Below are 25051 nucleotides of genomic sequence, written 5' to 3' on the forward strand. Positions count from 1 at the left end.
CTCAAGACTTTATTAACCAGAAAGCATTTTTTATAATATGTCAAGCACTGCAAATGCCCACGGAGCGTACAAAGACAAAAATGAAACAATCCAATGCGTTTACAAAAGTAGGCACAAAATATATATAAAATAATTATAAGGTAACTGGAAGGGGGAAACTCCCACTAACAGATGGGGAAACTGAAACTCATCCTGTACAAGGTGGGCTGCTGGAGCTGCCTTGCAAAAACAAAGGATTCTACAAGATTGAAGTGAGGAATGAGTGCATTCCAAACGTGGGGGACAATCTGTGCAAAGACAAAGAGAAGAGAGATGGACAGTTGTGTAGGAGGAACAACAGGAAGGCTAGTTTGAATAGTGTACAGTGTGTAAAGGGGGATCATCTAGATTAAGCCTGGAAACGTAGGCAGAGGCTAGGCTGTAAAGGCCCTTAAAAGTCAAGATGGGAAGCCGATGAAACGTAGGCAGAGGCTAGGCTGTAAAGGCCCTTAAAAGTCAAGATGGGAAGCCAATGAAATTTATTGAGCAGGAGGGAGACGTAGCTGGCAACTGTGTGGAGGATGGATTGGGAGTGGGAAGAGACTTGAGGCAGGGAGACCAAATAGGAGGCTACAGCAAGAGTCAGAGAGGTGATGAGGCCCAGAACTGGGGTCGCTACGTGAGAGGTGAGAGATCTGAGAGAGGCTGTGGAGATAATAATGCTAAGATCTGCAATTAATTATGTATGTGGAGTAAGGGAAGATAAGGAGCAGAAATTATGGAGGATGAGATACACAGAGAGGTGTTTCACACACATAAAGGTATCATTCTATTGACATCTAATACAGATGAGATATAAGTACCACCCCCCCCACTCACTGCAAATGCCTACTGTTTAGTAATTCTATAATAAATGCTTGTTGACTGGCTGATTGATGCTATTAGGGACAGAGAAGCACACCACTTGCTATATATTGGGAAAATACTGTCTAGTTCTCAAAATCCTAACTTTCATCAGCACTTCCAGGTTTGAAACTCCCGTCCTCAAATACTAAGATACATTCTCTTTTTTGTATATTAAGAATCATTTGTAAAAATAAAAGGATGAAATATCATAAAAGGTGATATTTGAGAACGTTGATATGCTTCGTATATGCACATTCTAAAATATTTTGTTTCTAGATATACTTATGCAAGTGTTAAAAATATATCCCTGGTAAAGATTAGACAAAAGTTATTATCACCATGAACAAAATCAGAGTAGCATTCAGCAGTGTCTTATTTCATAAGTCTGTATGCAAAAGTATCTTACTTTCATTTTCTTTGTTAATTTTTTTTAAAGCAACTGTATATTTCACCCTAATGTTTCTTATTATATTTGTTTAAAGCATGGGCCTGAATCCCATAGAAATACACCTCCCTCTTTCCCTTTTGTTCAAAAGCCTCTTAAATATAAGAACACTGCCAATATCCTTCCAGTGCAGCTGGCCCTTTAGTTAGCAGGCAGAAAGGCAGCTGCAAGCCTATTAGAGTAATTTTAAAATGAAAGCCATCCACTGTTTTTTTTTTTTTAAACATAATAAGTTTACTTAATACCTCTTGCTTAGGAAGTCAATTTTCCTTTTAAAGTGCCATAAGACTTACAATAGTATGCAAATTTTTGTTCTGGTTAGAAACTATTAAGATGGTTCTGAAAATCTCCCCAGATTAGCTTGTTAGTCAAAAATTCCCCACCCTCTAGTAATTCTAGACAGTAGCAGCCAAACTCTTTCTTCCACTTTTCAATCTAAATCGTGGCGTGTTACTCATAGAATAAAGACAACTCAACATCAGTAATCATAATTTTGCATTTTAATTTTATGTTTTAACTTCTCAAAGTATTTTCATATATTTTATCTTCACATTTAATTTATATATATTTAAAGAGACTAATAAAATTGAATTAAAAGTTCATGTATCAAGTCAGAAGCAATAATTTTAAATTCTAACTCATGAAAAAATAAGTTTATTGCAAACTAGTGTAATCATAAACTAACTAAAGTAAGCTTCTTCAGGTTAGTTGTCAGCATGTACTGCTGGCTTGACTAACAAAAAACCCTTTCATTCAGAATTTTAACCATGAACCAGACACTGAACATTATCTCTGGGGTTACCTAGTTTGCCACTTTTCCCACACAATACAGAAACTAAAGCAGCATTAAGAGGTTGCTAGGTGTGCTCCCTGAAGCACTGTACCATTTATTAACTGAGTGCCAAATCACTTAACCTCTATGTGCCTCAGGTTCCTCATTTGGAAAATGAGAAGGTTGGACCAGGCGATCCCTTAAGTCACTCTCAGCTCTAAATTTATGATCTTATGAACTTTTGAAAATCTAATTAGACAGTGTTCAAAGCCAGCTGGAACAGTTCACAACTCTTTCAAACTGCTCTAATTTTTCATCTTTCCCAGACTCGATCCAGAACGAGTCAGCCACAGTACTTCACCACACAGGGACAGTGATCAAAGCAATACTGCTCAAACCACGGGCTCCTAAGTCAAAGATTGACTGCACTGAATTCTAACTAACGCAATTAGAAATAGGTAGCGATGTTCTTCACACACTCTTTCCCCACCAAAGGAAATATTTGGGAGGGTGACTGGAGCAGGAAACTGGGTCACTGAAAAAAGAAAGCGGAAAAAAATGAAACAAGTCAAAATTATAGATCCCCACATATTTGAAACCAAAGGATTTGACAAATTTCCCACCTTCCAACACTGTCAAATCAATATTTTCAACTCCTCCTGACTCAAAATCATGCTTAAAATTTCTCTCTACTCATCTAAGACAAAAACTACACTGATAGTGAAATATGTCTGGAAAATGTTATTAACAGGTTGATCACGACACATGAAATAGCTTGTTTTTTCAAAGTAAGTTTCCTTAATGTCAGCTTGGGAGCATAACTAATCTTTGTTTTTGAAAGTCAATGTGTTATTTCAAATGTGCTATTCAGTTCTGTCTAAGGATTATAGATTCAGAGGGGTAAAGAATCTGAAAATGATTCTAATCCTACCCCTTCATTTTGCAAATGAAACTTGGAAAGTGAAATAACTTGTCCATGGAGGAGCAAAGACAAACTTGAAGCCAAGGCCGCTAACTCCAAATCTAGTGTTCCTTCCAATGCAAAAGACCAGGAACCAATTTCATCCTTTTAAACACACTTAATGTGTTAATATTAAAATGAAAAAAAAATGCACAGAAGACTTGGTGTCCATTTTTAAACAATATTATTAGAGCAATCTGGTTAAATTAGATGAGTGAAGAGCAAAAATAAATAGCAAGACTAGTTAGAATAATTCTTCATACAAGTGGCAAAATTTGACAAAATTTTTATTGTTTTTCCAAACACAAATAACTGAAACTTTTATTTGCTAGGACTATAGAAAAGCAAATTGTTTTCAGACCTGCCTCAGTCCAGGATTTGGAAAATTAACCGATTGTATTTTCTGAAACTTCACCACATTATCTATTTTTGGCTACTTTAAAGAGTTTGTCATTTTAGTCCCTGGGTCCAGTTCACTAATAATCACCAAGGTGGTCCACAAAGGATCTGCTGATGATCTTCTAAGACATGGTAGTTATACCCTATTGGATATGTGAAGATTGTTCCCATGTGTTTCACTATAGTATTTTGGTTAACCATTGTTCCCCTGAGTCATCAAGAGTTCATAAGTCTTGTTGGCAAGAACTATCTGCTCACTTAACAGTGTTCAATTAAGTTCTGTGTTTTGATATTTGAGCAACTGATTTATTTATATTCTATTCTACCTACAATTTTCCAGGCCTAGATGATTTAGCTTGGCTTTAGGAACCTACATTTTCTCCAGTCTTTGTCAATTTTAATAACAAAATTAATGATTTTTTAAAAACTTTGTCATAAAGTTAATTCTAAAGAGTTGGCACTTTCCAATACCAAGTTGGACTTGATATTGAAGAATTGATAACTGAATGGATTTTACCTGTCAATCTTTTAATCATAACTAAAACGCCCAAACAAGCATGACTTAAGGAAAATAAAAACGTGGTTCATATTTTTTAATTTGTTTAGGGTTTTGAGGTGTGAAAAGTAGAGAAGCAAAGAATACACAAAAAATTCTGAAGAGAAATGACCTCTTCATTAAAAATATAAAATACAGGAAATAGCCAGAAATGTCAGTCTTCAACCAAATATAACCTACTTAACCCAGCTGGGAAAAGTTCAATGATTCTAACTGGCATTAAGATTGAGGCAAGGCCTTGTGGACTAACCAAGTCAGCCCTCCTTTCCTTGATAGGAGTGGCAGTGTGTGCCTTGGGAAGTACTGAATTCTGGGTTCAAATCCTGGCTCTACTTCTTACATACCTCCCTGATGACTTTGGGCATTATATTTAACCACAGTGGGTCTCTAAAATGAGGGAGCTATGCTAGATGATCTCTTCCAGCTCCAGATCTATAATTCACGTCCTCCATTTCAGGGAGCCCTATTTCTTCTTCTTCAACCTATCCCCACATCTACTACCCTCTAAAAAAAAGCACTATTATTAGGTAATCAAACTTCAGTGTAATTGAGTTGTAAATATTTATCCTCCCAGGACCCCAGAGAAAGAAGCAAGCTTAATCTAAAGGTATCACTCCATACATACAGAATTTCAAGGTTCAGTGGGAAAAAGGGATTGATGGAAGAGAAAGGCCTTCCTCCGTCCCTCCTCTGATTCTCAAATAACACTGCCCCAGTGACTGCCTAAGGCTGACCTGTTAAAAAGTGGTCCCTCCAAGGAGTGACACTTGAAATTCTGCTTGCCAGTTCAAGTCTAAACAAAGCTTCCTTTTAACTAGATATAAATGAGCTTAAAGATTTTTTAAAAACATATAAGGGGGTTGGTCTAGATGAATTCTAAGGTCTCCCTTCTCACTGTAAATCAATGAATAATACCAATCTTCTAAAGACAAAATATTTTCAATTCCTTCCCACAGTCACCAACAATCTTGGGGTCCTTATCACTATTTGGTTGCCCTCTTTGGGTACTCCTTTGTCTGAAAATTTCCTTCCTAAAATGCAGCTCTTAAAACCAAGCCAAATATTCCAGATGTGGTGTGATAGGGCAGAGTCCAGGGAGCCTCGCCCTTCCCCATTCAGTATGTTCACTATGCCTCTCAAGACATCCCAGGATCACATGGACTTTTGGATTGAACTATCACAAGGTTTACTCACACTGCACTTGTAATTCACTAAAATTAGCAAATCTTTTCAGAAAAATTGCTGCCTACCCGCACCTCCCCTTCTTCTATTTGTGACCTTGATTTCTTTTGACCCAAGCATATTTACCTCTATTAAATTTCAACTTATCAGATCCAACCCAAAATCCTAGCCTGATAGGATCTTTTTTGGATTAGAAGTCTGTCAACTCGTTTTAAAATACTGACAAACGTATAGATCAAAAAAAAAAAAAAGACTTTGAAATGTCAAAATCAACATCTGTCACACTACGTACATTTTTAAAAAAATGCAAAATCAAAAACAAAAAAAATGAAGAGTGAAGTATTAGTATTTTGCATTTAAATGGTACTGTAAGGTCAGCAAAAACACATTACATATACATTATGTCATTTGGACCTCATAAAACCCTGTGGAACAGACACTACAAATACCATTCTTACCATATTACAATAAGAAAATGGGGAATGAAGTGATGTGCCTTGTCCACAGCCACAAAGCTGGTAACCATAGAGGCAGGATTTGATCCCAGTCTTTCCTGACTAGTTCTGGTGTTCCTTCCTCTACACCATGTCTCTACACGGCTTTTAGGTCTAGGTCCGGAAATATTTCAACATTCAACTCAGTTCAACACAATTCAAGAAGCACTTATTAAACACCAATTACCTGCCAGGCAATGTACTGGAGATAGAAAGGCAACAACACTTTGCCCTCAAGGATTCTGAAATCTAATAAGGGAAAATAACATATATACAAAGAAGTAGATTTTTTTTTTTAAACCAGACCTGTGATTTCATCAGTGTACTCAGCTCTAGGCAAGCGACTTGCTCTACTAATGCTGATGCCAACCTGTACTTTCTGCCTTTTATATATTGTTAGAAAGCATTCTGGGCCCTGAGAGGTTAATTGTCATTCCCAGGACCATACAGCCAGTTTGTGTTGGGATGGAACTTGAACCCAGGTTTTTCTGGCTCCTAAGAGCAGCTCTTTATGCCTTCTTATCCTGGCTTTAATGATTTTGTTTGCGCAATGGCTTTGCAATTCCATATAACCAAAAGTAATCCATTCTCTTCCTTTACATACATATTATATGTGTATATGTGTGTGTGTGTGTGTGTGTGTGTGTGTGTGTGTACATACACACACAGAGTAATACTGAGGAAAAAGAAGAACCTCTGGGGAATCACAAAAAGCCTGTTACTCCACAAAGTGGTCTGCACACAGACATTTGTGAATATATGTACATATGTACAGATATAAAAAGCTTGCTGATTAAAGCAAATGTGCAAGCACATAATAAATATAGCTGTTAAATATCCTACTAATAAAAAATTAATAAATAAAATTCTAAGAACTAATGGTATAAAGTAAGAATTTCCACAAAATAAAAGCTAACTTTTGATTTCATGAAAATACATGAAATAGGGGAAAATTTAATCAGTTGCATTTATAGACTTAAAACACACCATTCAGGTTAAAAAAAGGGAAATAATAAATGACAAGTCATATACCATAATACCTATCATCTCTAAACATTTAATATTTTATTTAATTTTAATTTAATTTTTAATATTTAATATTAAATTTTAAAAGCATTTAAACATCTACACACACACACATGCATAGGTTTAAGTATCTTTCTTGAAAGAAATAACTGGGGGCGGTGGAGCCAAGATGACAGAGTAAAAGCAGTGACTTGCTTGAGCTCTCCCGCAAACCCCTCCAAATACCTATTAAAAAATGACTCTAAACAAATTCTACAGCAGCAGAGCCCACAAAAAGACAAAGTGAAACAAATTTCCAACCAAAGACAGCCTGAATAGTTGATCAGGAAAGGTATATCATACCGGGCTGGGAGAGGAGTGCAATTTGGCGTGGGCACACAGGCCACAGCGAACCTGGAGCAGGCCTCAGAGGACTGAATCATGGGCAGCTGTGGTGGTTTCCAGACTTCTCAACCCATGAATGCCAAATACAACTTAGAAGGTCAGTGGGAAAAGTCTGTGACTGCGGTGGTGAGAGAGGAGCACAGGATCCCAGCCCCATTCCTTGGGGTGGCGGCTGCCTCCTGAGCTCCCTGCCCACAGACTGAGGGGGAATCGAGTGCCTGATAAGAGGGGGATTGCAGGGCTCTCTCTGCTGGTGCAGGATTCTCTTGCTTTGCCTGTGCTTGGATCTGGGTCACAGTTCTGGGTGGCAGTCCTGGGGCGAGGAGGAGTGCTGGCCTGGTGGAGCTTGTAGTGGAGGTGGAGACAGAATCCTCTTCACAGTTCCAAGACAGAAAAGAGTGCTTGTGGTCACTCATAGACCAGAGCACAGGCTAGGAAAGGAGTAAACACCTCGCCCTTGATCATAGCACCTTGGAAGAACTGAAAACTTACAGGTCCCTAGAAGTATCTCTGAAAACAGCTGCACAAAACCCCTGAAGCCTGGGACACTACATTCTCCACACTGGAAACTGACCCCTACCTTAACAAAGAATTTATAACTCAAGTAATTGGCCAGGATCATGAGCAAGCAGCGCAAAAGGAGTCGGCCTCTATTATCTTACTTTGATGACAAAGAAGATCAAAACACACAACCAGAGGAAGACGACGAAGCCAAAGCTCCTACATCCAAAGCCTCCAAGAAAAACATGAATTGGTTCCAGGCCATGAAAGAGCTCAAAAAGAATTTTGAGAAGCAAGTAAGAGAAGTAGAGGAAAAGCTGAGAGTGATGCTAAAGGAGGCACAAAAAAATACTGAAGAAAATAACACCTTAAAAAATAGCCTAACCCAAATGGCAAAAGAGGTCCAAAAAGTCAATGAGGAGAAGAACGCCCTAAAAAGCAAAATTGGCCAAATGGAAAAAGAAGTCCAAAAGCTTACTGAAGAAAATACTTCCTTAAAAATTAGAATGGAGCAATTGGAAGCTAATGACAACTTGAGAAATCAAGGTATTGTAACACTAATCCAAAAGAATGAAAAAATAGAAGAGAATGTGAAATATCTCATTGGAAAAACAACTGACCTGGAAAATAGATCTAGGAGAGAGAATTTAAAAATTATTGGACTATCTGAAAGCCATGGTCAAAAAAAGAGCCTAGACATCATCTTTCAATAAATTATCGAGGAAAATTGCCCTGATATTTTAGAACCAGAGGGCAAAATAGAAATCGAAAGAATCCACCGATCACCTCCTGAAAGAGATCCCCAAAGGAAAACTCTTAGGAATATTGTAGCCAAATTCCAGAATTCCCAGGTCAAGGAGAAAATATTGCAAGCAGCTAGAAGGAAACAATTCAAGTATTGTGGAAACACAATCCAGATAACACAAGATTTAGCAGCTTCTACATTAAGAGACTGGAGGGCATGGAGTATGATATTCCAGAGGGCAAAGGAGATAGGACTACAACCAAGAATCACCTACCCAGCAAAACTGAGTATAATCCTTCAGGGTAAAAAATGGTCATTCAACAAAATAGGGGGCTTTCAAGCATTCCTGAGGAAAAGACCAGAGCTGAATAGAAAATTTGGCTTTCAAATACAAGACTCAAGTGAAACATGAAGAGGTAAACAGGAAAGAGAAATCATAAGAGACTCATTAAGGCTGAACTGCTTACATTCCTGCAGGGAAAGATGATATTTGTAACTCATGAGTCCTTTGTCAGTATTAGTGTAGTGGGAGGGAAAAAAATTATATATATGTATGTATGTATGTATAGATAGACAGACAGATAGATAGATAGATAGATAGATAGATAGATAGATAGATAGATAGACAGATAGATAAATAGAGGCAACAGGGTGAGTTGAAGATGAAGGGGTGATATCTGGAAAATAAAATTAAGGGGTGAGAGAGAATTATACTGGGAGAAGGAGAAAGGGAGAAGTAGAATGGAGTAAATTATCTTACATGAAACAGACAAGAAAAAGCTTGTACAGTGGACGGGAAATGGGGGAAGGTGAGAGGGAATGAGTGAATTTTATTCTCATGGGATTTGGCTTAAGGAAGGAATAACACACACAATGGGGTATGGAAATCTATCTTACCCAACAGGAAAATAAGGGGGGAAAGGGACAAGAGAGCAGGGGGTTGATAGAGGGGAGGGCAGATTGGGGGAGGGGATAATCAAAAGCAAACACTTCTGAGGAGGGACAGGGTCAAAAGAGACAATAGAATAAATGGGGGGGTAGGATAGGATGAAGGGAAATATACTCGGTTTTTCACAACATGACTACTATGGAAGTATTTTGCATGACTACACATCTATAACCTGTATCACGATGCTTGCCTTTTCAATGAGGGTGGGTGGGGAGGGAGGGAGAAAATTTGTCACCCAAAGTTTTAAAAACACATGTTAAAAATAAAAAAAAGAAAAAGAAAAAAAAGAAAATATTAAAAAGGAAAGAAATGACTAATAAATTTTCCTTGTATGTAAGATGATATTCCATGAAATATATATTTAAAAGTCTGATGACTTACTTTACAAGAGACTATACGGAAGCATTTTGTTCTACCAAATCAAATGGTTTTTCACAATCAACAAACAATAAGGGCAAGGAGATTTTATATCCTTTACAACTTTCAGTTAAATTATGGGATGGTAAAGATATCGTGATCCACTGTTAAATACCGTTTATAAAAGCTTCCTTGATCCCCACAAATACCTTCACTGACAACGCCCTTGACTAACGTACAGGTAACTTTCGTGATTTGGTATAGGTGGGAGAATAGACATATAGGTTGGTAGTTACTGATGTTCTTTCACTGCCCCCACCCCCTTTCTTTTCTATTACTAGGGTCTGATTTCTTTCCCATGTTTAGTAGCCTGGTCCCGCTATGGCCTCACAACTTTATCGCCTCCAGCATGGTTCGCTGGCAGCTGTTTCTGTCCGGTTCTCCTTTGTGACATTTCTATCTGCTCTAGAAGCACCTGAGGGTTTAAGGTCCAAGGTTGATAGGTGATCCCTATCTCTGATAGGGAAAAGAGTTTGCTAAAATGCTTTATCTAAATCTTTTCCATTTTCTTCTGTTTATGTTGATCCACTTCCATCTTTGAATGTTCTTGACATGACTATAGCTCAATTTGAAGTTTTACAAAGTTTTCTTTAAATTAGTTTTATCCTCCACCCCTTCTCTCCGGGTGAGGTTTACAACTCTTCATCATTTTTCTTTGTAAGATTTCATGAACGAGTTTTATAAAATAGTTTTAATTGAACACCATATCTTTTCCCCTCTCTAAAAACAAAGTATTGTCTCCCATCCACACATCAAGATAATTTCTGGACTCTTTGGAAAATGTAATAACAGAAATAACCCTGGCAAATGAGTCTCTGCTAATAAACATCAGAGGAGGTGTAAAACCAGGAATTGCATACTCTTCTCCAGGGGTATTTGCCACTGTGATGATAGAGGAGAGCCAGTTCAGTTCAAGTTGAGGAGGAATCACCTGTGGATCGTGAGGGACTCTAGATATTCCTATTTAGGGAGGATACTGTGCTCACTCAAGATGTACAGCTTTCAGGAAGAGATCTATAATCAACATATAACCAAAGGAGTTTGGTTCATGAATCTGCAGAGGAAAGACCGAGATGGATGAAGAATGCCTATTGCCCAGATTTCAACGTAAATTTAAAAGGACATCCTACATAGCCTTCCTATAGCATGTATATTTGGGACATAGTATGGATAGATAAGCTAGGCTCATAGGTGAAAATAAGTAGGGTGGAATGGCCTGCTCTCAGGAAATTACAAAGCTCTACTACTGACCCCAAGCTTCCCCTGAAAGCAGAGACCCAACTTTCCAATAACAACATTTTACTGTTTTCATTAACTAGCTAGATGACCCTGAGCAGGTCACAAATCTCTATCTGCTTCAGTTTCCTCAACTGCAAAATGGACATAATAATAACAGCTACCTCCCAGGACTGTTGTGTGAAGCAAGTGAAATCAAATGAGAAAATACTTGTGAAGTGCCTAGCACAGTGCTGGCACATTGTAAGGGCTTAATAAATGATTGTTTCTTTCTCTCCTTATTGGTGTTGCTATATTGCAACAAAATGTGGAACAGAATTGCCTTTTAAAAGCTAAAGATAAGCATCACATCAAGTGCTATGAAGAGGCACATGAAGGGTATGATCTGGCTGCAACATATGACCATACAAGGAAGACTGAAGGACAGGAGTAAAGATGCTATTAAAGAATTTTGTAACAGGAAAAGAAGAAGGCCTGGTCACAAGGTAAGATGGAAGGATGACAGGTGGACAGCTAGAGTGACCTGGTACTCTTAAGATGTCAAGAGAAATCGAGGAATGCCTCTAACACATTGGGTAGACCCCCTTGTGCCAAATTTTTTGGGAGAAAATGACAAGAGCCCCAAAAGACAGATAGTGACTTGCGCTACGGAAGGAAATTCCCAAGCCAATAAGATCACATTCACTGGAGTACTTAGCACTTACCACTAAAAGACAGCTATCTAACAGAGGAGATGGCCTTCTGACATCATATGGCCTTCCAAATGAAATCGTCCTATATTTCTGCCCTGGTAATCTCAAAACAATGGCAAAAACAAGTGACATGAACATATGACTTCATTTCTTGTACTAGCACAGGAAGTATTATTAAATACTTTAAAAACACAGGAAGCATTATTAAAATATTTTAAAAGAGCAAAGGGACACCACCACAAAAAAAAAAACAAAAACAGATTTTCTATTTTAAAATAAGCTCAAGTTTGTTTGGATAAACTTCAGATCCTAGTAGAGCTGAATGGTCTCATAAATAGAATGTGGAATCAGAATTGAAAGGCATGTAGTTATCCATGCAAGTTAAGCCCTATCAATCATCTAACAAAGATTGAGAGTCAATCAGTCCAGAGTTATTTTTTAAGTGCTTACCATACGCCCTCGCTATGCTACATGATAAAGATATAAAGAAAAAGACAAAAGTCCCTGCTTTCAAAGAGTTTATGTTAACAACAGTATCGTTTCTTCTGGAAAAGGTGCATCAAATTATTTTGCTATTGACTCATTTGCCATCCTTATGACTCCCTACAAGAAAACTCCCTGTCCAGGCCACAATACAGTACAATAATGGGTGTTGTGTTCCCTCACTAAAATGTAAGCTCTAAAAGGGCAGTGGCTGTCTCAGTTTTCATTTTTATATTCCCAGTGCTTACAGTACAATGTCTGGAACATGGGACGTGCTTAATATTTTTTTTCATCTATCCATCCATCCATCCACATATCCATTCATTCATTCATTCATTCAAGAAACAGTTGACCTAGACTATGCTACCACCTCTAGGCATTCAGCAACTTCTCTGCTTCCTCAAAATTCTACAGCGATTTAAACAAATATTACCTATATGCCACTTACTTTTACACTGTCTTGTAACAGAGTTAATTATTAAGTATTACATGTCTCATCTTCCTCACTAAAACATATGTTCCTTGAGGAAAGGGACAGTTCTCTGTAGTCCGAACAGAGCCAACCTCCAGACAAGCACTAGATGAAACTGAAAGGCAATCACAGCACGTTCAGAGAAGTAAAGAAAAAAATACTTTAGCAGAAATAATCTCTCCCTCACCCAGCACTCTTACAGTACTTTTCCTTTGTGCTACTCAGCTATGTCTCACCTTCCTACGAAAGACAGCACAAGGGTAAAGGTATTACATCATAGGTGGCACCACAGTGCAGAGTGCTGGGTCCAGAGTCAACTTGGACAAATCACTTAACCTCTGTTTGCTTCAGTTTCCTCAACTGTAAAATAGGGATAATAATAGCACCTACCTCCCAGGGTGATTATGAGGATCAAATGAGATATTTATAATGTGCATGGCACATAGTAGGTGCTATGTAAATGCTAGTTACTGTTAGTATTATTAGCTATTATTGAATTTCCCATGGTGCATAAAGTTGGAGGTAGGAAGAGTAGCTAGCAAAGTAAAAAGACGGAAAGACCAAACAACTGTAAAATGAGGAGGCTGGACGACATAATCTCTAAGGTCCTTACAACTCTAAGACTATAACTATGAAAAAAACTAAACTAGTGAAAGGTCAGGAGGATAATAGACTCCAGGGTCCTGATTAGAGCAGCAATGGAGATAATCATCAGATACAGTAGGGTGGAAAGCAAAGCTTTTGTAGCCAGAAATAAGCTAACTAGCTAAATGAAGTAGGAACAGTTAAGTAACTGAAGATTCTAATCAGTAGCAACAAAAAGTAATTTTGATTATAAAAATTTTCAAGTAAAAGACAATTGTAGAAAGAAATCATATGTATAGTTTGTGCATAATATAGCTAATGCAAGGAGGAAAGTTGCCTTTAAATGAAATCACAAGTAAGGGCAAGCTAGTAATACATTTTCCAGATTCATTCTATTTTTAGCTTCCTTGATGTTTTGTTTTGTTTTGGTGGGGAAGGAAAGTTCCAGAGGATACAGATCTATGGCCACTACAAATGAGCTGGATTAAACCATATTGATTCATGTTTAAAGTCAATAAGAAGGTTAACAAATTAATAACTATCACCATATCGAGTCTGGTCTGAATAGAAAAGTGGGCCTTAGTGGCCTAATGTTTCCCTTCTTAAACATTAAGATCAAGAAATTCTCCCATTATTACATAAAATTACTTTAAGTAGGTAGCATTATCTCCATGTAAAATAAAGAAAAATGTGTTAAGATCTATACTTAAATCTGTTCCTTTCCAAAGAAACAGTGAATAGTGGAACCTTGTCTCCGTCTATGTCCAAATAACCACACTACAAGGTAATAAATGAAAACAAGAACCAATATTAGAGAAAAAAGTAGAAAATAGATTTCTTAACACTTAGATACTCCCCAGTAATCCTCTAAACATGGTTCCTTTCACCACTAACACATCAGATCACTTCACTGAAAATTCTCTCTAAAATTATCAATTATCTTAACTGACAAATCTCATAGCCTTTTCTCATTCCTGATCTGCTGTGATCTCTCAAAAGCATATTTCACTGTTGACTCCCCTACTCTGGGTTTTTGTGATACTGAGAATCCTAATTCCCCTGTCTCACCACTCCTCGGGCTCCTTCTAAACTATTGGGACCCTTGTCCCAAATCCTAACTGTGGGGGTGTGTGTACCTCAAAGCTCTGTCCTGGACCCCATTTTTTCTTCTGTCTACACTCCCTCACTCAGAGACTTATAAGCTCTCATGATTTCAAGTATCATCTACACCGATGACTCATATACATATAAAGTCTTGTTTCTCTCCAAAGCTCTCATCCCACATCACCAATGTTGACTAGACATTTCAAACCAGAGGCCAGGACGCATCTCAAGCACAATACAGCCAACACAAATACTCATTCGCCTCAATACACACACCTACAAAATCCATCCCGACCTGCCCCATATTTCAGTCTTATTAAATACTATTGTACTCCATGGTCCGGTCACACTGACTAAGGAAAGGAAGATGGAATATTAAATGCGAAGAAAGGATCAGGAGTAAAAAAAAAGAAAAAAATCCAGGCAGGGTGAACTGGGTCACCTTAAAAAAAGATTTAAGTTATTGAAGGAACATAATACCTTGTTTACAGAAGAAAAAGGAAATTGAAACTGAAAAACTCTGCATAGACAACATTAATACATCTGGGATAAGAAGATAAATGGTCGAACGGGAAAAAAAAGCTTTATATCAAATTTCTCTGGTAAGAGTTTGCATCCAAGATATAAAACATACACACACACAAACACATACACACACATATATCTATACACATGTACATATACATACATATATACATACACACACATATGAAAGACTATCAGCAATTCATGGTCAAAGGCTATGAACAAATAGTTCTCAAAAGAAGAACTTCAAAGTATTCACAACCACATTAAAAAAAAAAGCTTCAAATCACTAATAAGAAGAGAAATGCAAATCAAAAGAACCTAGAGGTTTCACTTCACTCTCTGCAAATTGGTGAAAATGAAAAAAAAGGGAAAGAGTCAATGGAATAGGGAATAGAGGAGGAACAGTGAAAAGACAGGCACATTAATACATTGTTAGTGAAACTGTGAAATGGTACACTATTTTGGAAGGCAATTTGGAATTATGCAAATAAAGTGACAAATGTCCATACCCTATGAACTTGAGACTCCATTCATTACTGGGCTTATACCCCAAGGAAGCCACTGATATGAAAGATGTACCCAAATAAACCAAAATATGTATAGAAGTACTTTTTGTGAGAGCAAAAATTGGAAACAAAGTAGATACTCATCAACTGGGAAATGGCTAAATAAATTGTGGTACATGAATGTAATGGACTATTCTACGCCGTAAAAAATTATGTGTGTAATGAATACATAGAAGCCTGGAAAGATCTATATGAACTGATGCAGACTGAAGTCTGCAGAGACAAGAAAACAATATACACAGTGACTACAACAATGTAAATGGAAAGAATGACATCAAAAAAAATCAAAGGTAAACGTAACAAAATTATAAAAATCAAATAGGATTCAAATGAAGAGATATGAGAAGACACCCCCAACCTACCCCTTCATGGAGATGAATGGTCCACAAGTATTACATATTACATATTACACATGCCAGACTTTCTCAATATACTGAAAGGTTGTGCTTTTTTTTCTTCTTTTTTCCTCTCCAAAACATACCATGTCATATGAGATGACTCTCTAGGAGGGGGAAAGGGAAGGAGAGGGATACATAGGATACTCTGGAGATGTAAGAAACAAATATCAGTAAAAAATTATCTTAAAATAACACCCTCCTCCCCCCCCCAAAAAAAAAATTAGAAAGGGAACTGACAGCTTGTCACCAAAGGTACAAAACTTTGCCCAAGCCACAAACTCCCTGATAATCAGAATGAACCAAATAGAAGCCAATGATTCTCTCAGCAACATGAAATATGAAAATAAAGTCAAAAGAGTGGAAAAAATGAAGACCATGTAAAGTATCTCATAGCAATAAATGAATGAATGAATGAATGAATGAAAAAACTGACCTGGAAAACTGATCAAGGAGAAAAAAAAGTATAAGAATCACTGGACTATCCAAACACTGTAACAACAACAAAAAAAAAAAGACATCATATTTCAAGATATCTTAAAGCAAATGCCCAGATCTCTTAGAACCTGGAGCAATGTGGAAAAAGAAAGAATCTACCAATAACCTCCTGAAAGAAACCCAAAATGAAAACGCCAAAGAACACCACAGCCAAAACTCCAGAGCTTTCAGGTCAAAGAAAAAATACTGCAAATAGACAGAAAGAAAGAATTCCAAGTAGTGAGGAGTTACAGTCATGATCAAACATGATTTAGCAGCCACCATTACATAGGAGCAAAGAACTTTGAATATGATATTTCAGAGGCAAAGGACATATTCTTTTGAGAATAATCCTGCAAGGGAAAAAAAATTAACCTTTAATGACATAGACAACTTTCAAACATTCTGATGAAAAGACCAGAGCCACAGAGAAACTTTGAGGTTCAAACACAAGAGTAAAGGGAAATATAAAAAGATAAACAATAATGAACAATAATAAAAGACCAAACAAGGATCAACTGCTTTTGTACAAATATGATATCTATGTCCCCCCTGAACCCTACCATGTCAGCGTTCACAGAGGGCATCCAATTAGATGCGGGAGGCCTTGGAGTGTTTCTGTTATGTCTTGATCTTAAACACAGAAAGGGGTGGTGAGACCAGAAATACACTGAGTAGGGGAGGAAGAAGGTTAAGGGGAAATTCTCTCAAAATCAGGGTTCACAAATTGATACCTATACAATCAAGGAGGAGGGGGCTGGGGAAGAGGCTGGCACTTGGACCTCCCTCTCATCTAAACTGGTCAAAAGAAAGAACACACATACACAGGCATACACATACACAGCTGGGGACAGACATACACTTCACTCAAGAGGGAAAAAGGAAGGTGTGTATTAGGAGGGCAGATTAAGGTATGGGTTAGTCCTAAGCAAAACAAACTTTAAGGATGTAGGTCTTCCTGAGATGGCAAAGGTTGGGAATCTGAGGGAGTGCCCCAAATTAAGGACTAGCTGAACAAGTTGTGGTATATAAATATGATGGAACACTATCATTATCAGCATTAAAACCAACCAGGATTCCAGAGTACTAACGATGACACATGCTTCCCACTTCCTGAGAGGTAAAAAACTGAATATAAAAAGTTATACCACAAAACAAACTTTTTGCTGCAAACCCCTCCACCATGACCACCAAAAAAAGTTAACCTAATCAGGTGTCTTTTTATCTTGCTGATAACACTTTAAAAGTATATACTTAACAGTGGACTTACTGGGCCAAAGACTATGATTACCTTATATCTTGTGTAAGAAAGAGTAAAGAAGTACAGCTGGACTACAGACTATGAAAAAGGGTGTAATGTAAAATAAGGCTGGGAAGGTAGACAGGGGGTAAAGGGCTTTGAACAGCAAAGAGAGAAGTTTCTATTTGATCCTGGATGCACAGATCTGAGTTTCAATGTCACTTTTAATTTACACTGTTCGGCTGCTTTCAGGTGTGGTACAGTGGAAACACCACTGGATCTGGCGACCGCAGCAGTAGGATTGGATGCGAGCTATGACACTTGACCTGTGTGACCTTGAGTAAGTCTTGCCACTTCTGGGGTCCTTAGTTTCCTCATACATAAAATCTTAGGGTCTGGAATGGATGATCGTCAAGGTCCTGCTCACTTCTAGCTCTATGATCTGAATAAAATTTATATACTTGGAGGAGAGAAAACTATTAACGTTTTGCAAGAAAAATGGTAGAAGGAATACCAACACAAATGAAACCACAAACCAAAGCCTAAAATGGGAAAACAGATGCAAGGTGACATTAAATTATATAAACATAACCAGTTAAACTCTTTGTAGCACACACTTATGAGGAAATAGAATCCATTTAACTCATGTCCTATTTTAATTTTCATTTGATCAAATGAGAAACTAAGGTGGGGTTTTAGGTTGATCCCAAGATTCATTAATAGTAGGGTCCTCGTCAGGTAGAACACCAAAATTGTCCAGGAACAGACTAGGCTTTCTCGGACTGGAAAAGTGAAGATACTATGAAGTGATTAGCTCCGTCTGTCAACCAGGAAGCAGAAATGATAGTTTCACACACAATAAATAATGCTCACCTTATTTTCTGAGAATGGCTTACAACTGCAAATCATATAGGGAAAAAAATACAAAAATAGAACCTCTGAATGGCAACATCAAGAAATGATTTTTGAAGCTATAATCAACCAGACATTAATGATCAAAATATCTGTACAATGATGTTATAGATGCTTTAAAACCTAAGAAATCAACACTAAGAAAACATAAGTCAAAGGAGCTGAATATTTGTATAATTACTCTAAGTTCCCTATGTTTTTCTAGATTGTCTATAGATTCAATCAGTCAATAACATTTAAGTGCTTCCTACATGCCAGGCCACATTCCAATTTAGTTACTTCAACAGACCAGTAGCTTCAGAGAAAGTTCAAAAACAAAGGAAAAGTCAAAATTAGTTCACAAAAAATGAGTCACTTGAAAAATTAAACTTTAATTTTAGAGAATATTGAACAGGGAACAGTTGGCCATGTCAACATCTTATTCAAACTGCATTTTTTAAATCAAAATTGAACTCAATTTCTGGCTTAATCTTTCCTTTATGGATTTTCTTCACTACTTTTAGAACCAGATTACAACTTTAACCCTGAGTGCAGCTCTCAGCCAATAATGGCAGCAATTCTACCCTGATTTTTATTGTACTGCACTTTACAGATGAAAAGCCTAAAGCTAACAGGTTTTAAATCTTGCAAATTTAGGGCCACAGTATCATATTAAATTGATTTCTATAATAGCTAATATTTATAAAGTTGCCTTAAGGTTTATGGAGTACTTTACATGTGTTATCTAACGTGAACTTCATAACAACCCTGTGAGGTTAAGTTTTACCAATGACTGGGAGGTTAAGGACTTACAGCTAAGATGTGTCTGAGATCAGCAGGTCTTCCTGACTCCAGTCTCAGCCCCGCACTCTTTCCACTACACTACCACCAGGCTGCCTCTATTATGTACTGACATACACTTGGACTTAGAGAAACAACTGAAGTGTGTCTTTCTCTCCCCTCTTCCTCTGTGTCCCTCAGTGTCTGTCTCTGTGTGTATGTGTGTCTCTCTCTGTCTCTCTCTCTCACAGACACACACACACACACACAAACACACACACACACACCCTTAATCCTATCCCAATGAATGACCCATAACCCAACTTCGGCTAAATCCTAATAAACTCTAGTCATCTCAGAATACCACCCTATCAACTTTTCATTCCAGAACACTAGTTCTCTACCACTTCCAAGGTAACTCTGTCATAAACTAGCCTAGCCCCTTTTCCAAACCCCTCCAGAATGCCTGTCCCATTTCTTTCTTATCTGGGGGTACTTCTGACCCATGAACTATCAGAACACTGCTCCCTACACTTTCCTTACATGTTCTCCTCTCCCTTACAATATGTATAACATAGCTTCAAAGGTTTTACACACACACACATATATGTATATGCATATATATATGAAGTTATTTCCTCCTATGGCTTATGTACTTATAACAAAAATGCAAAGCAATAATAAGAAAAAGTTCACACAGGCTTTTTCAAAATCTTAATCTTCTTGGTATAGTAGGAAAAATGCTGGATTTGGAGTACAGAGCTGGCTTTGAAATCCTGCATCCTATGTTTACTAATTGTGTGTTCATAAGCCTGGTTTCTTAATCTAAAAAAAAAATTAAGGGGGGAAATAAAATGGAACTCAGCCCACAGGACTTTCGTAAGGATCAAATGCAGTATTTGTAAAGCACTTTGCAGACCTTAGAACAGCATTGTTATAAATGCCTATTGTTGTTTTAATTACCATTAGTATTATTATTAGACGCTGACTTCGAGGACAACACATGAGGAACCGCTGAGAACCACTCTGCCCAGCAGCACATGTCACCAAAGAACCAATAGTTTATTTATAACATCCCTCTTGCTCTCTGATTTTCCGTCTTAGCTCACCTATGGCTCTTTCCCTACCAGTGACAAATATGTGCAGACAGGCCCTTATCCTTAAAAAACCTTCACTTGATTCTACCATCCCCTCAAGATATTATCCTATAGGGTTCTCTCCCCTCTTCCAGCTAAATTAGAAAAAGCTGGCTCCACTCCAGGCCGTTTCTTCTCTCATTCACTTGTAATATGGCTTCTGACCTCGCTGCTCTCCAAAATGACCAATGAGCTTAGTTGCCAAATCCCAGGGCCTTTTCCCCCTGCTTCCAGACTTCTCTTCAGTACCTCACACTGCTGAGCTCCCACCTGGTGCACATTCTTCCCTCCCTTGGAGGACTTTTCCTCCTACCTGCCTTGCTGGTCCCTTTGCAGAATCATCATTCACCACCAGCCCGTGGGGGCAGATACACTCAGAACTGTCCCAGGCCCTCTTCTCTGCTCTGTCATGGTTTCAACTTTTGTCAGCTCCCAGATCTCTACAGCCCAGCCTCTCTTCTGAACTCCAGTACCACATCACCAACCATCCTTTGATTTCTGCCACGATTTCTGGAGGCGATTCAAATGCAACAAATGTACAAAGAGATCTCATCTTGGACCCCAAACGCTATCTTCTTCTGATCTGTTTCTGCTGAAGGTGCCACCTTCTTTCCAGTCAACCAGGTTCCCAAAGCTCAGTCACATTCAGTTTTTAAGTCTTATCAATTCTAGTTAATAAGCAAGTATTTACGTACTATACGTTAAACATGCTCAGGACATCTTGATCTATCACCTGTTCTCTATTCACAAGACAAGACACCTAGTCCAGAGCCTCATCACCTCCCCTGGCCTACCGCCTCCAGTCTCTTCTCTCTTTAATCCATTCTCCACACAGCTGCCAAACTGCATTCCTAAAGCTCGAGTCTGACCAGGTCACTCTCCTGCTCAAGAAGCTCCAGTGGCTACCAATTGTCCAGGTGCTTCCTCCAGATAAAATAAAAAATCCCATCTGACATTTAAAGCCGCCCTTTACAATCCAACCTAAGCCAATCTTTCTAAGCTCCTTACTACCTAATCTTCTTCCTGATGCCCTATCTTCTGCTGCCTGTGTACTGTATTCAGAGTCTCATTATCACAGCCTTGCAAAGGCCACCCCCCCATACCCCATGCCGGGAATACCCTCCCCTTTCTCACACACCCCCACCACCGTGGCTGCCATCAACCCTGATGGAGGTAGCCCCGGACCCCGAACACAAAAGCCCTGGACAAATAGCTATGCCCCAAACCAGGAGTCCTGCTTCCAACCCAGCCATCGAGGGTAGAAATGGCTCACCTGCCTCATCACCACCGGCAAAGGCTGCTACCAACAAGAGCCCTGGGAGGGGCAGAACCCAGGCCCCCAGCCCTGCTTCCAGGCCAGCTTTCACAGCCATCTGGGTAAATAACTCCTGTGAAGAATGGGTCAGCCATCTTCACCAACTGCCACTCACAGGGCAAGGCCAGCTGAGCAGAAGCTGCATGGCCCTCAGGGGAGACAGGAGGCAGCATGTGCCAGGCGAGTCAGACTGTCACCACCACCGTGTCCCCTCTGACCCTGATGGGGACAGCAGTGAAACCAGCCCAGAGCCATCAGCCACCCTCCTGGGGAGCAGCCCCTGGGGAGATTCGGCCTGGCACTGTCCCTGAGGGGCTGCAGCCACAGCTACCGGAGATCCAAAAAAAAAAGATGTGGCCACCAAAGTCCTCGACAGTCAAATGGCTCAACATCAGTAACTGAGAGGATTTTATCAGTGGAAATGACGTTAGAGAAGCACTTAAAAATGTCTGTTCATTCATTCATTCCCTCCTACCTCATGGAATCCCTGTCTTTCTTCAAGAGAGGAAGACTTCACAAAATCAGGTGCTAGCTCTTTTACAGGAAGGCTACGCTGACACCATGCTGCCACTCTGCCACTCCATTTATCTACTCTGCTTACAATTGGTGCTTAGGTTTCTGTAAAGCAGTGTGGAATAGTGGACAGAGAGAGCTGGCCTTAGGGCAGCTCAACCTGGTGACCTATGTGATCCTGGGCAAACTGCACGATCGCTCAGTCCTCCAAGCCAAAAGAAAAGTGTCCAAGTTGCCACCCTCAACGCTCCCCAGTGTGGCCCAAATCAGATTAATATGGTCTTGGGAAATGTTTAACAAAATAAATAAAAATACAGTCCAGCAGAGATAAAAGTAGATTTTAAAATTAGGTCACCAGGCGGCCTGCAGGGATCCTTATGGACAGTTTAGTGCATTTCCATCTGTTTGACACCACTGCTCTAAGCAACTCCAAGACTCCAGGACTTTCCTTACCCAGGAAGTTTCCTTTGTCAGTGAAAACTCAGTTCCTATCCTAACTATGTGTATGTACAGAAAGTAAGCTCCTTGAAGGCAAGCACTGGGTTTGGGAGGTTTTGTCTTTGTATCTCCAGCACTTATCATAGCGGCTACCACATAATAAGTGAGTAAGTAATAAATGCTTGCTGAATTAATTAACAATGCATGCCAATAAAACCAGTCTCAAGTCAAACCAACCAAAAGAGGAACTTCCTACTCTTAGTTAAGTAAAAAGGGGTAGAGTAGACTTTTACAGAATTTTAAGGCGGGTTTTTTTTTCCTTTTGCTATAAATATTTAATATCTGAAGTTGCTTTCAGACACCTGAAAAGAAAATTACTTGTTTGACCAACTTGATTTGGCAAAGTACAATTTAAACTCTCATTATTTGGGGCCAAACTACAGTCAGATCGAAAATTATCTTGGCTGCCTACAAGGCAATCCCAAGTTCTTCTTCACTTAGGCCAACTCGACGACGAAGTAAAATAAGCAGACACTTAAAATGTGTTACTTTACTATTTAAGCAACGAGGAAGAACCCCAAATACACAAATACCACATAACCTCCTTGAGATCCTCAGGAGTCAACATCCTCATTAAAGAGAAATCAATTCCTTAAAAGGATAATAGTTAAAACAAACAATAAATGCACTCTCCCAGAAAAATCCATTTCAGTCTAGCTACTTTCTTCTCCATGGCAGAACACTCCCCTTCCTAACCAAAAGTTCTCAGGAAAAATTATAAATTCAAACAATCTTCTTCCTTAAGTTTCTGTTTGGCTCCGCGATCTTATGTTAAATCCACTACAAACTACAGCTAAAATGTAACCCGATGTGCACTCTGTCATCAATATGCTGTTTTGGCAAGTAAGAGCTGAATGGTTAAGTTTCATTCATCATTTTGCTGACTTTTCAAAAGAACAGGTACCGACTAAAATACAGTTAATAATCACATTAGCTTCTTTTATTATCTAAGGCACATGTGTGCTTTGTGAGTGAAAGCCCGAAAACGCGTCCAACATCATTACCTCTTAAAAGCTTCGGCGGGGTTCCTCTCACACTCCCCAGGCTGCAAGAAGCTCTGCACCGCCGGATCCCTCAGCTTGTCCTCATACCCCTGGATCAGCCCACTGTGGCAGATCTGGGCCACCAGACCTCGAACAAATCCCCCAACGCACAGCGTGTCCGAGTCCTGGGCTTTGCAGAAATGGAAGGCGAGGGCTTGCCGATGCAAACCCCTCTGCAAACCCGCAGGTGAACTTGGCCACAACAGCTCGGTGCAGAGGGCCGTCTTCCCGCTGCCCGGCCCTCCTACCAACAGCACACCCCAGGCTGCTCCCTTCCCGGAGCCAGCACTCGCATTATTCCCAGGGTTCGCGAGGGACGGGTGGCTGCCAGCGCTGTTACAGCAGTTAGTTTTCTCCTGGAGGCAATGCTGGAGCTTGTGGAAGACCCACTCCCTGCAGTAAAACTGCTTGCCCTGCAGCAGGCTGGTCTGGGCCATGGTGCAGGCTCCGCTCACAGCGGACCGGCCCCTCCTTCACATCTGCCAAGGCCGGAGGGTGCAGCCCCCCTCTAGGTCACGCGCCCCGCGAAGGAAGCTCCGAGCGGGGCCCCGGCTCGGCGGCTCTCACACAGCCAGCGAGCCAGAGCGCTGCTCCCGCAGATGGCTCGTTTTATTTCCGTCCTTTGTCTCGGCCGGCGGACCGCGGGCTGGCTTAACGGTCGATCCGATGACGAGCTCCGCGACACTTTTCATGCGGAGCTGCATGGCTGCATCTGGAGTTTACAGAAATGGTGGATGCTGCAAGTGCAGGATCAGCCAGACAATGCATCCGGAGCGGCTCGCGCGGACGGACCCCGCTCTTCAGGCGCACCCCGAGAGCCTCCGGGCCGCGCACGCAGGGAGCCGGCGCCCGGCGCTTCGGGGCGCACGAATGACAATTTCACCGGGCGGCTCGGGGCGGGCCCCCCATGGCGGCCGACAGGTCGGGGCAGGGGCGCAGCGCGGGGGTGGCCGGGGGCTCACATGCTCCAGCCCAGGCTGCGACACGACAAAGACGCAGACGGGCGCGTCGGGGCCGGGGGGCTCGGGAGCGCCACAAAGAGCCGGCCCCGGCGGGGGGGGGGGCCCGCCTGGCTCCTGCCCCGCCGCCGGCGGCTCCGGCCGGAGGAGGCGAGGGGGAGGGACGGGCGCCGGCCCCAGCGGGCTCGCGGGGGGAGCGGGAGGGAGACCTCCTCCGCCCCGGTCACCTCAGTCGGCGCACGCCCGGACACCGCGGCCTCCTCGCCGCCGCCGCCACCATGCCTCTGCCCGCGTCCCCGGCCCGGTTCGGCTCGCCCTAGTCCCGCCGCCGCCGCCGCCGCCCGGCCTCCAACTGCCAGCCTCCGGCCACCCCGGAGCGCGAGCCCGGCCCCGCCCCCGCGCGCGCCGCCGCGCCGGGCCCC

At 40.5% G+C, this 25051-nt stretch overlaps 1 protein-coding gene across 1 annotated transcript in view; it reads right to left on the reverse strand.

The window, feature by feature from the left end:
* ANKRD50 (ankyrin repeat domain 50) overlaps positions 1–24203 on the reverse strand; it is a 65411-nt gene extending 41208 nt beyond the window's left edge. Inside the window, exon 1 of the mRNA XM_027854526.1 lies at positions 23632–24203. Within this exon, the coding sequence (XP_027710327.1) occupies positions 23632–24107 (476 nt within the window). The 5' untranslated portion in view covers positions 24108–24203. The remainder of the gene's footprint in view (positions 1–23631) is intronic.
* Positions 24204–25051: the final 848 nt, after the last annotated feature.

Source organism: Vombatus ursinus, unplaced genomic scaffold (genome assembly GCF_900497805.2).
Source record: "Vombatus ursinus unplaced genomic scaffold, bare-nosed wombat genome assembly UNPS02010461.1, whole genome shotgun sequence".
NCBI classification, from domain to species: Eukaryota; Metazoa; Chordata; class Mammalia; order Diprotodontia; family Vombatidae; genus Vombatus; species Vombatus ursinus.